Raw genomic sequence first — 11,107 nt, forward strand, 5'->3', positions numbered from 1 at the left:
AGGTGGGGCCCTGTTTCTGATTTGTATCTCAGTGAAAGTGCACGGGACGTTCTGGGCATGTTCAGGAAGACGGGTGTGCCCTTCAGAGACTTTGCCACATGGCAGAAGTTTTTAAATGATTCCTTTCCAGCTTTGCCTCCCCTGTGCTGGTGCTGTGCAGTAAATCCCCTTCCCTGCAGAGGACAAGTGCACAAACCGGGGCCACAGCCCACAGACTGTATAGCAGCATGTCAGAAACCGGAGCAAGTCAGGCACTGCTGTTCTCCAAACACGGCTTCCCCAACAACTGCCCTAATTCTTCTGTGCTGCGCAAGTCCTGCTCTGGGCCCCTTCCCCATGCCTCTCCCATTCTCTTCCTAGGTCATCACCTACATCCTCAGCTTCTTGCCCATTGCGGACAGGAAGGAGACCTCTCTGGTGAATCACACCTGGCACTTTGCGGCCCAGGTACCTGGCACTTTGCGGCCCAGGTACCTGGCACTTTGCGGCCCAGGTACCTGGCACCTACCTGCAGCAGGTAAAGCACACCCCTCCCTGCAGCCCTCATCCATGCAGTGTGCCCACTGTCCCAGTCCTGCTGAGTCCTTGCGTGAATGGTTACAAGCCTTTGTCAGTCGGACCCCAGCTTTGGATCCCACATGTTGCCCAAGCAGTGGCTCTGGGCAGAGTCCAGCTGCTGCTTCAAGCAGCAGGACTTCTAGGGCACCATCCTCAGGGAAGACCTCTCACGTGGCCCCCTTCCTGGGACGAAAGACTCCACAGCCAACTGCCCCAGGCCCCAAAGCTACTTCTGAGAGTTCCCAAGCCTCTGCAGCCACTCTGCACATTCTCCCAGAGCCCCACCTACCTGTAGGCTCTGTGGGTGCCAGTTCACCCCCTGGGCACCATGGCTGTTAAAGCAAGGGCAGCAGCTTTGCAAGGAACTTCTTAACACCCCCTCTTTACTCTTAGACAGCACAGGAGAGTTACATAGCCAGGCCAAGCATATACCTGAATGCAGTTCCCCCCCCCCAAAGTCTGTCCTCCCACCCCCACTCACTCTGCAGCTCTCGACCCATCCCACCCCCTCGGCTCACTGCAGCACTTGCTCCCCCCAGGCTCATTCTGCAGTTCTTCCTCCCTCCCCACTCCACAGTGCTCAGGCAGTGCACATGCTTGCACTCCTGTGGTCACTCCCTGGGATCTGCACTCACCGCCTCATTCTGCACATGCTCAGTGTGCCCCCGACTAAGGGGCAGAGGGGAAGACAGCTGTACCCTGGCTGTGTCTCTGGAGCGTAGGGCACCTCCATTGTTGCCCCCAGACCCTAGGTTTTGGAGCCTCAAGGCCTGTGCTAGCCTATGTCTCCAGTGCTTCCCCCAAGCCATCTCTCCCTGGAGTCCCAGACAGGGGGTGCCTTTGCTCTGCACTCCCCAGTTCCCAGGGCTGTCCTGTGCTCGTGGCAATAGCCTCTCCCCTTTCGGTTCCAGGAGAACATCCTGTGCAACATCCCAGCCACCTCCACCTCCCTGGCTGCCATTGAGAGCCTGGCTAGATGGCGCGCGAGCTGCGTCAGTCTGACCAGCCTCGACGGCTCCACCGTTTCCCGGGACATGATCCAGGCTGTCTCCTGTCACTTGGGGCCACATCTGCAGAGCTTGTCTCTGCGTGGGAGCAGCCTGACTGAAACATCCTTCCTGCACCTCCTCCTTGCCTGCCCTTGCCTCTCCTCGCTGGATCTGAGTGGCTGCAACAGCCTCTTTGTGTCTGGGATGCTGCTCTCCAAGCCAGAGACCATCAGCCAAGCCCGAGAAGCGCTGACCAATCCTCAGGAGCTGAACCTGGCCGGCCTGCGCTACCTGTCAGATCTCAGTTTCAACCGGCTGACTGGCTGCGCGCCGCGCCTGGCCAGACTCTCGCTGGCTCGCTGCCACCTCACCTTTGAGTTTGACCCCTACCGCGGGTCCAGCAACTACAGCTCCACTGCCCTGCTGACCTTCCGCAACCTCCTGCGCTTCCTGAAGGAGCGGGCCAGCAGCCTCTGGACCTTGGACTTGTGTGGCACCAGCATCACCTTGCCAGCAGTGAGGTCTCTGGTGCAAGTGGAGGGGCTGCGCCTGTGGGAACTCGTGCTGCAGAACCGCAGGGACCTCTCCAATGAGGCCGTCAGCCTCCTCTGTACACACCAGCCCCACCTGACTGCGCTGGACCTCACTGGGTGCTCTGAGCTGTCTGACCGGGCCACCCTTGCTGTGTCAGCAGGGCTGCGAGCCCTGCAGAGCTTGCGCCAGGGGAAGCTCCAGAGGCTGACGGACGGGGGTTTCCTGGGCATTGCTGAGCTCCAGAGCCTGCAGAACCTGGACCTGTCTGAGTGCAGCCTCGTGAGCGGCAGCGAGCTGGTGAAAGTGTGCTCCTCCCCTGAGCTGCGGCCTAAGCTGGCCTCCCTCAGTTTTGCCTTCTGCTCTCTGCTCAGAGTAAGTTCCCCAATTCTTGCTATTGGCAAAAGGGGCAGGGCCCTGAGGGACAGCCCCTGCCTTTCAGTCCCAGACCCCTTCACCTACAGCTGGGCCGCCAGGCTCTGCCCCATCGTGGAGGCCCTGGCCGTGTGGCGCTCTCTCCTTGGCTCCTGAGCCTGGCCAACAGGGCAGGTTTGGCATGCTCAGTGCAGCTCTTTGGCTTCTCACTCGTTCCCTTCTCCTCCCCAGGACAGCTCTGTCCTCTCGCTGGCCAGGTCACTAAGCCCCAGTCTGCGGATATTAGATCTCTCCTCTTGCTTCTCCATCACCAACGTGAGCATCCAAGCGATTTCCTCCCACCTCCCTCGGCTGACTGTCCTGCGACTGGCCTGGTGCAAGGAGCTGACAGACTGGGGTCTCCTGGGCACAGAGGAGCCCAGAGAGGAGTGTAACCATCGCAGAGAGGCGAGAGCCCACTCCCGAAGCTCAGGAGCCTGGCTGATGCCCGTGGAGCGAAAGCCAAGGCAGTAGGGGCTCTCTGAGTGCTGCCAAGGGCCAGCCTGTGCCCAGACACGACATTAAGTGAGGTCACGAGGATGGTGGCAGCTCAGTCACAGCTCGGCACCTAGGGGGCCGGCGTGGAACAGGAACGTGTGTGGGGTTGTTCCTTCTCTCTGGGACACCCGGCCGAGTCCCTGACACAGCTTAGAGGATGGGAGGCCAAGAGCCCCCTGAGCTCAGCATCATGTCCGTTTTCTTGGCAGAAGGACGCAGGGTCCCAGTTCAGCAGGAATTTCAGCAATGTGGGACTCTTCCTGCCGCCTCTGCTGAACCTGGAGCAGGATCCCAAGACCCTCAGCGACTCCGCCTGGAAGGAGTCCCAGAAGCAGCACCGGGCCTCCCTGCAGGCGCTTCAGCAGCTGCAAGAGCTTGACCTCATGGCCTGCCACAAGCTGACTGATGCCAGCATCACCAAGGTGTGGAGAGCCCAGCTGTGGACTGGGGCTCAGCCAGCCCAGCAGCTGTCCCTCATATGCAGCCTGTACTCGAGTGAAATCCTCCCAGGCTGCATGTTCCTGGTTACGCACCAGGGAACCGCTGCCGGGCGCTAACAGCTCCCTCTCAGCACCGGATTGTGTCACCACTGCCCGCCAGGTGCCCACATGACTCAGGGCACTGAGGTGGAGGAATCAGGCTCCGATCTGCTTCTCCAGCTTTGAGTGCTGCTGGGGAGCTGCAGTGTGGATGGGTGGGCAGTGCGCCAGGCTTCGTGGGTTAGAAGCTGTCCTGCCAGCAGAAAGCAACCCCTTCCTGCGCAGTGCCAGCAGTGGTACTGACCCAGGGGAGAGATTTGGGGGTAGGACCTCATTCCTCAGAGCTCCCTGGTGCCATGGCTTTGGGGGGAAGCCAGGCTGAGGACGCCTTTCCTCTCCTTCCAAACGCTTTGTGCTCTGAAGTTTTCTTTGCAAGCCTTGCCCAGGACGGGAGCTGGTGGTGAAGATGTGCCCACCTGTGAGTCCCAGCACAAAGGCTGTAATATTCTGGAAAGGTTCAGGCCAGCTCTGCCCGATGGGCTCTCATCCGTCTGTCCATCTAGGTTATCCGCTTCCCAGCCCTGAGGCAGCTCTCCCTCAGCTTGCTACCGGAGATCACTGCCGCCAGCCTGGTAGCGGTGGCCAGGGGTTGCCAGAGCCTAGAGCAGCTGTCCATGAGTCACTGTGGAAAGCTGACTGACAAAGGCTTCATGGAGGCCGCTAGCTCTCTATGGAGACTCCAGCATTTCGTCATCTCTGGCTGCAGCCAGCTCACATGCCAGTAAGTATCGCAAGGTCTTCCTCTGAAGCTGGCCTTCAAAGTGGGAGGTCTTCCCCTGGAGACCTGGCCCGGTCGGGGAGAGTCGCCCTGCCCATCTCGTGCTGGGAGGAAGGGACTGTCTTGAGGGAAGAGATTCCTGACTTGTCTCCTTTGCAGGACGCTGATGGCCATCAGCAGGGAGTGCAGACAGCTGAAGAGCCTGGATGTCTCCATGTGCCATGGGATCAGCATGACCGATATTGAACTTTTCCAGGTCCAGCTCCCCTTGCAGATGCGTGTCCAGTCGCGCTTAGTGGGTGGAGCAGACCTTTCCTTCACCCTGTGAGCGGGGCCAAGCGGCAGGCTCAGATCCCTCCTCGCTGGGCAGCTCGGAGAACGTCTGATGCTGCAGCTCAGGCCCTTCCCCCAGGCTGCTCTGCTGCTTCCTGCCTCCCGCTCCCTGAGCTCCCAGCTGGGACACATGCTCCATGGTGTCTTGGCCTGGGCTGGGGGTGAGTGGTGTTTCTATGACACCCCTTGGCTAAAGAGTTCTAGTGTCCAACACTAAGTGCAGCTGGGCCACTGGCAAGGTCTGGGTGTGCAAAGAACCCTTGAGACCCAGGCCAGGCCCTGAGCTCCCTCCCCCAGCCAGGGACAATCAGGCATGCCCCCAGACTCCCTTCGGGAGATGCTGGTATGCAGAGTTTGGAGACTGCCTTCCACTAGGGCCCTGGCACCTCCAGGGGGAGTTCCAGGGGTCCCCAGCTGGTCGCGCAGGGCTGAAACAGTGGCCACCCTTTGCCCAGCCCTAGGCCCCAAAAAGCCGAGGCACCTGCCCTGGGCCGGGTTCAGCGAGGGGGAGAGGGTGCTAAAGCCCCTTGAAGGGATTGTGCTTCTTTCCTCAGCAGGACTGGGCAGCGAGAGCTGCTGTTCCATGCTGCGACTCCTCCAAGCCCCCCGCCCCGTCTCCCCAGGACTAAGCTTAGTGGTGCAAAAAGGGTGGTGGTGGGGAACTTCACTGCCTAAGTCCACTCGTTCCATTCTGGGAGGCAGAGTGTCTCACAACCCGCCCTCCCCCTCCAGCGATGGCAGCAGGGGGGGGTGTCTCACCGCCCGCCCTCCCCCTCCAGCGATGGCAGCGGGGGGGGGTGTCTCACCGCCCGCCCTCCCCCTCCAGCGATGGCAGCAGGGGGGGGTGTCTCACCGCCCGCCCTCCCCCTCTAGCGATGGCAGCGGGGGGGGGATGTCTCACCGCCCGCCCTCCCCCTCCAGCGACGGCGGGGGGGGTGTCTCACCGCCCGCTCTCCCCCTCCAGCGACGGCGGGGGGGGGGGTGTCTCACCGCCCGCTCTCCCCCTCCAGCGACGGCGCGGGGGGGGGTGTCTCACCGCCCGCTCTCCCCCTCCAACGATGGCAGCGGGGGGGGGGGTGTCTCACCGCCCGCCCTCCCCCTCCAGCGATGGCGGGGGGGGGGTGTCTCACCGCCCGCCCTCCCCCTCCAGCGACGGCGGGGGGGGGGGTGTCTCACCGCCTGCCCTCCCCCTCCAGCGACGGCGGGGGGGGGGGGTGTCTCACCGCCCGCTCTCCCCCTCCAGTGACGGCGCGGGGGGGTGTCTCACAACCCGCCCTCCCCCTCCAGCGATGGCAGCGGGGGGGGTGTCTCACCGCCCGCCCTCCCCCTCCAGCGATGGCAGCGGGGGGGTGTCTCACCGCCCGCCCTCCCCCTCCAGCGACGGGGGGGGGGGGGTGTCTCACCGCCCGCCCCCCCCTCCAGCGACGGCGGGGGGGGGGGGTGTCTCACCACCCGCCCTCCCCCTCCAGCGACGGGGGGGGGGGGTGTCTCACCGCCCGCCCTCCCCCTCCAGCGATGGCAGCGGGGGGGGGGTGTCTCACCGCCCGCTCTCCCCCTCCAGCGACGGCGGGGGGGGGGGTCTCACCGCCCGCTCTCCCCCTCCAGCGACGGCGCGGGGGGGGGCGTCTCACCGCCCGCTCTCCCCCTCCAGCGACGGCGCGGGGGGGGGGCGTCTCACCGCCCGCTCTCCCCCTCCAGCGACGGCGGGGGGGGGGGGTCTCACCGCCCGCTCTCCCCCTCCAGCGACGGCGCGGGGGGGGCGTCTCACCGCCCGCTCTCCCCCTCCAGCGACGGCGCGGGGGGGGGTCTCACCGCCCGCTCTCCCCCTCCAGCGACGGCGGGGGGGGTGTCTCACCGCCCGCTCCCCCCCTCCAGCGATGGCAGCGGGGGGGTGTCTCACCGCCCGCCCTCCACCTCCAGCGACGGCGGGGGGGGGGGGTGTCTCACCGCCCGCTCTCCCCCTCCAGCGACGGGGGGGGGGGTGTCTCACCGCCCGCTCTCCCCCTCCAGCGACGGGGCGGGGGGGGTGTCTCACCGCCCGCCCTCCCCCTCCAGCGACGGGGGGGGGGGGGGTGTCTCACCGCCCGCTCTCCCCCTCCAGCGACGGCGCGGGGGGGGGTGTCTCACCGCCCGCCCTCCACCTCCAGCGACGGTGGGGGGGGGGTGTCTCACCACCCGCTCTCCCCCTCCAGCGACGGCGCAGGGGGGGTGTCTCACCGCCCGCCCTCCACCTCCAGCGACGGCGCGGGGGGGGGGTGTCTCACCGCCCGCCCTCCCCCCCCCAGGACGGGCGGGGGGGGTGTCTCACCGCCCGCCCTCCCCCTCTGGCGACGGCGCGGGGGGTGTCTCACCGCCAGCTCTCCCCCTCCGGCGACGGCGGGGGGGGGTGTCTCACCGCCCGCTCTCCCCCTCCGGCGACGGGGGGGGGGGGTCTCACCGCCCGCTCTCCCCCTCCGGCGACGGCGCGGGGGGGGGTCTCACCGCCCGCTCTCCCCCTCCAGCGACGGCGGGGGGGGGGGGGTCTCACCGCCCGCTCTCCCCCTCCAGCGACGGCGGGGGGGGGGGTCTCACCGCCCGCTCTCCCCCTCCAGCGACGGCGCGGGGGGGGGTCTCACCGCCCGCTCTCCCCCTCCAGCGACGGCGCGGGGGGGGGGTCCCACCGCCCGCTCTCCCCCTCCAGCGACGGCGGGGGGGGGGGTCTCACCGCCCGCTCTCCCCCTCCAGCGACGGCGCGGGGGGGGGGGTCTCACCGCCCGCTCTCCCCCTCCAGCGACGGCGCGGGGGGGGGGTGTCTCACCGCCCGCCCTCCCCCTCCAGCGACGGCGCGGGGGGGGTGTCTCACCGCCCGCTCTCCCCCTCCAGCGACGGCGGGGGGGGGGTGTCTCACCGCCCGCCCTCCACCTCCAGCGACGGCGCGGGGGGGGGTGTCTCACCGCCCGCCCTCCACCTCCAGCGACGGCGCGGGGGGGGGTGTCTCACCGCCCGCCCTCCCCCTCCAGCGACGGCGCGGGGGGGGGGTGTCTCACCGCCCGCCCTCCCCCTCCAGCGACGGCGCGGGGGGGTGTCTCACCGCCCGCCCTCCACCTCCAGCGACGGCGGGGGGGGGGTCTCACCGCCCGCTCTCCCCCCCCCGCGCCGGCGCGGGGGGGGTCTCACCGCCCGCTCTCCCCCTCCAGCGACGGGGGGGGGGGGTGTCTCACCGCCCGCTCTCCCCCTCCAGCGACGGCGCAGGGGGGGTGTCTCACCGCCCGCCCTCCCCCTCCGGCGACGGCGCGGGGGGGGGTGTCTCACCGCCCGCTCTCCCCCTCCGGCGACGGGGGGGGGGGGTGTCTCACCGCCCGCTCTCCCCCTCCAGCGACGGCGCGGGGGGGGTCTCACCGCCCGCTCTCCCCCTCCGGCGACGGCGGGGGGGGGGGGGTCTCACCGCCCGCTCTCCCCCTCCGGCGACGGCGCGGGGGGGGGTCTCACCGCCCGCTCTCCCCCTCCAGCGACGGCGGGGGGGGGGTCTCACCGCCCGCTCTCCCCCTCCAGCGACGGCGGGGGGGGGGTGTCTCACCGCCCGCTCTCCCCCTCCAGCGACGGCGGGGGGGGGGTGTCTCACCGCCCGCTCTCCCCCTCCAGCGACGGCGCGGGGGGGGGGTGTCTCACCGCCCGCGCGCCCCCTCCCGCGACGGCGGGGGGGGGTGTCTCACCGCCCGCCCTCCCCCTCCAGCGACGGCGCGGGGGGGGTGTCTCACCGCCCGCCCTCCCCCTCCAGCGACGGCGCGGGGGGGTGTCTCACCGCCCGCCCTCCACCTCCAGCGACGGCGGGGGGGGGGTCTCACCGCCCGCTCTCCCCCTCCAGCGACGGCGCGGGGGGGGGTCTCACCGCCCGCTCTCCCCCTCCAGCGACGGCGGGGGGGGGGGTGTCTCACCGCCCGCTCTCCCCCTCCAGCGACGGCGCAGGGGGGGTGTCTCACCGCCCGCCCTCCCCCTCCGGCGACGGCGCGGGGGGGGGGTCTCACCGCCCGCTCTCCCCCTCCGGCGACGGCGCGGGGGGGGGTGTCTCACCGCCCGCTCTCCCCCTCCAGCGACGGCGCGGGGGGGGGTCTCACCGCCCGCTCTCCCCCTCCCGCGACGGCGGGGGGGGGGGGTCTCACCGCCCGCTCTCCCCCTCCAGCGACGGCGCGGGGGGGGGGTCTCACCGCCCGCTCTCCCCCTCCAGCGACGGCGGGGGGGGGGTGTCTCACCGCCCGCTCTCCCCCTCCAGCGACGGCGGGGGGGGGGTGTCTCACCGCCCGCTCTCCCCCTCCAGCGACGGCGGGGGGGGGTGTCTCACCGCCCGCTCTCCCCCTCCAGCGACGGCGGGGGGGGGTGTCTCACCGCCCGCTCTCCCCCTCCAGCGACGGCGCGGCGGGGGGTGTCTCACCGCCCGCTCTCCCCCTCCAGCGACGGGGCGGGGGGGGGGGGTGTCTCACTGCCCGCTCTCCCCCTCCAGCGACGGCGGGGGGGGGGTGTCTCACCGCCCGCCCTCCCCTTCCAGCGACGGCGCGGGGGGGGGTGTCTCACCGCCCGCCCTCCACCTCTAGCGACGGCGCGGGGGGGGGTGTCTCACCGCCCGCCCTCCCCCTCCAGCGAGGGCGCGGGGGGGGTGTCTCACCGCCCGCCCTCCCCCTCCAGCGAGGGCGCGGGGGGGGTGTCTCACCGCCCGCTCTCCCCCTCCAGCGACGGCGGGGGGGGGTGTCTCACCGCCCGCCCTCCACCTCCAGCGACGGCGCGGGGGGGGGGTGTCTCACCGCCCGCCCTCCGCCTCCAGCGACGGCGCGGGGGGGGGGGTCTCACCGCCCGCCCTCCCCCTCCAGCGACGGCGCGGGGGGGTGTCTCACCGCCCGCTCTCCCCCTCCAGCGACGGCGGGGGGGGGGGTGTCTCACCGCCCGCCCTCCACCTCCAGCGACGGCGCGGGGGGGGGTGTCTCACCGCCCGCCCTCCACCTCCAGCGACGGCGGGGGGGGGGTGTCTCACCGCCCGCCCTCCCCCTCCAGCGACGGCGCGGGGGGGGTGTCTCACCGCCCGCTCTCCCCCTCCAGCGACGGCGCGGGGGGGGGTGTCTCACCGCCCGCTCTCCCCCTCCAGCGACGGCGGGGGGGGGGGTGTCTCACCGCCCGCTCTCCCCCTCCAGCGACGGGGGGGGGGGGGTGTCTCACCGCCCGCTCTCCCCCTCCAGCGACGGCGCGGGGGGGGGTGTCTCACTGCCCGCTCTCCCCCTCCCGCGACGGCGCGGGGGGGGGTGTCTCACCGCCCGCCCTCCCCCTCCAGCGACGGCGCGGGGGGGGGTGTCTCACCGCCCGCTCTCCTGTGCCAGGACAAAGCTCTGTGCTGCCTGCCCCCGCCGCACCAGCAGGCAAGGCTGCATCAGCTGCTTCCAGAGCACACTGGTCTCCCTTTCACTTGTTCCTTACCACCCGCCACGACCCTCCTGGGAAACCAGCCCCGCTCCAGACTCCTCCAAAGCGACTCGTGGTGCCTTTACATGGTGATGTAGACAGTGCTGTAATAAAAGCCTCTAATGTAAACAGCCCCACTGACCTGTGGTATTGTGCAAAGCAGGAGGGCCTGGGGCCCCAGCCCACCCTGTGCCAGCACTGCCTGAGGGGGGCGCTATGCTGCAGCCAGGCACAGAAGTCCCTGCCTTGCAGCAGGGTCCAGCCCAAGGACACTGGAGTAATCCAGATGGAAACACCAAACTCCCCCCTTAAGAAAACAGGCCGTGGGTTTCTCCGTACAAGTGTTTATTGTCCAAATGCTGGGGGGTGGAAGGGGTCTGTTCTCAGTCCTCTCCAGCCCCAGGCCAGGGGACAGTGCAGGTCCAGTGCTGAGACAATCAGGCAGGTTAGTCCCTTCGTATTATTGCAGTCCCCTATAAAGGGCTGGGGGAGGGCCTGGTGCCACGGGGTACCTTTCTCAGTAGAAGCACCAGGCTGGAGAGATACAGTGCAGGGGCTCCCGTTAGAGCAGGGTGAGGGGCCAGGGAAGCAGGCTGGCCGGTTAGTAAGTGCAGCATTATGGCTAAGGGGTGCAGTGGATGCCTGGGGCAGGATAGCCGGTAGGATGGGGTGAGACAGTAGGTGCTGAGCTGTGACTAGGGCCGGCTCGGCTCCCCCCGCCCTTGCGCACCGTGGGGCGTTAGCAGCCTGGCCAGGATTCCTGGTGTGCAGGCATCAGCCCCGCATGACAGCTGAGCCTCCAGCAGGTGCCCTCCCGTGCCTAGCATCATCTCCCAGCAGCCCAGCTTGGGGAGGCTCGCAGAGGGGACTGGAAGCGACTCAGTTTCTCCTTGTGCTCAGTGAGTCGTTCAGCCACGAGGCCCCAGCAGCTTTAACGCCTTAGCTGCTGGAAGGCAGATTTCCCCCCAAATGCCCTATTGCCCATAAAGAACAATGGGGCTGATGGCCCCTCGCCCAGAGGGGGCAAGGGGAGCATGGGGCTGCCCAGAATCGTACCGTCTCCATTTTGGAGTCTTTCCCTGGGGTGCACCCAAGTGCACCAT

At 68.8% G+C, this 11,107-nt stretch overlaps 1 protein-coding gene across 1 annotated transcript; it reads left to right on the plus strand.

Moving 5' to 3' along the window:
- Positions 1-364: 364 nt before the first annotated feature.
- LRRC29 (leucine rich repeat containing 29) lies at positions 365-5,300 on the plus strand. Its single transcript, XM_043494980.1, has 7 exons — positions 365-448; positions 1,172-1,179; positions 1,461-2,453; positions 2,685-2,900; positions 3,200-3,412; positions 4,033-4,250; positions 4,407-5,300. The coding sequence occupies exons 3-7, from the start codon at positions 1,593-1,595 to the stop codon at positions 4,573-4,575; spliced, it is 1,677 nt and encodes a 558-aa protein (XP_043350915.1). The 5' UTR covers positions 365-448; positions 1,172-1,179; positions 1,461-1,592; the 3' UTR covers positions 4,576-5,300.
- Positions 5,301-11,107: the final 5,807 nt, after the last annotated feature.

This window comes from Dermochelys coriacea, chromosome 12 (genome assembly GCF_009764565.3).
Source record: "Dermochelys coriacea isolate rDerCor1 chromosome 12, rDerCor1.pri.v4, whole genome shotgun sequence".
In the NCBI taxonomy this organism is placed as follows: domain Eukaryota; kingdom Metazoa; phylum Chordata; order Testudines; family Dermochelyidae; genus Dermochelys; species Dermochelys coriacea.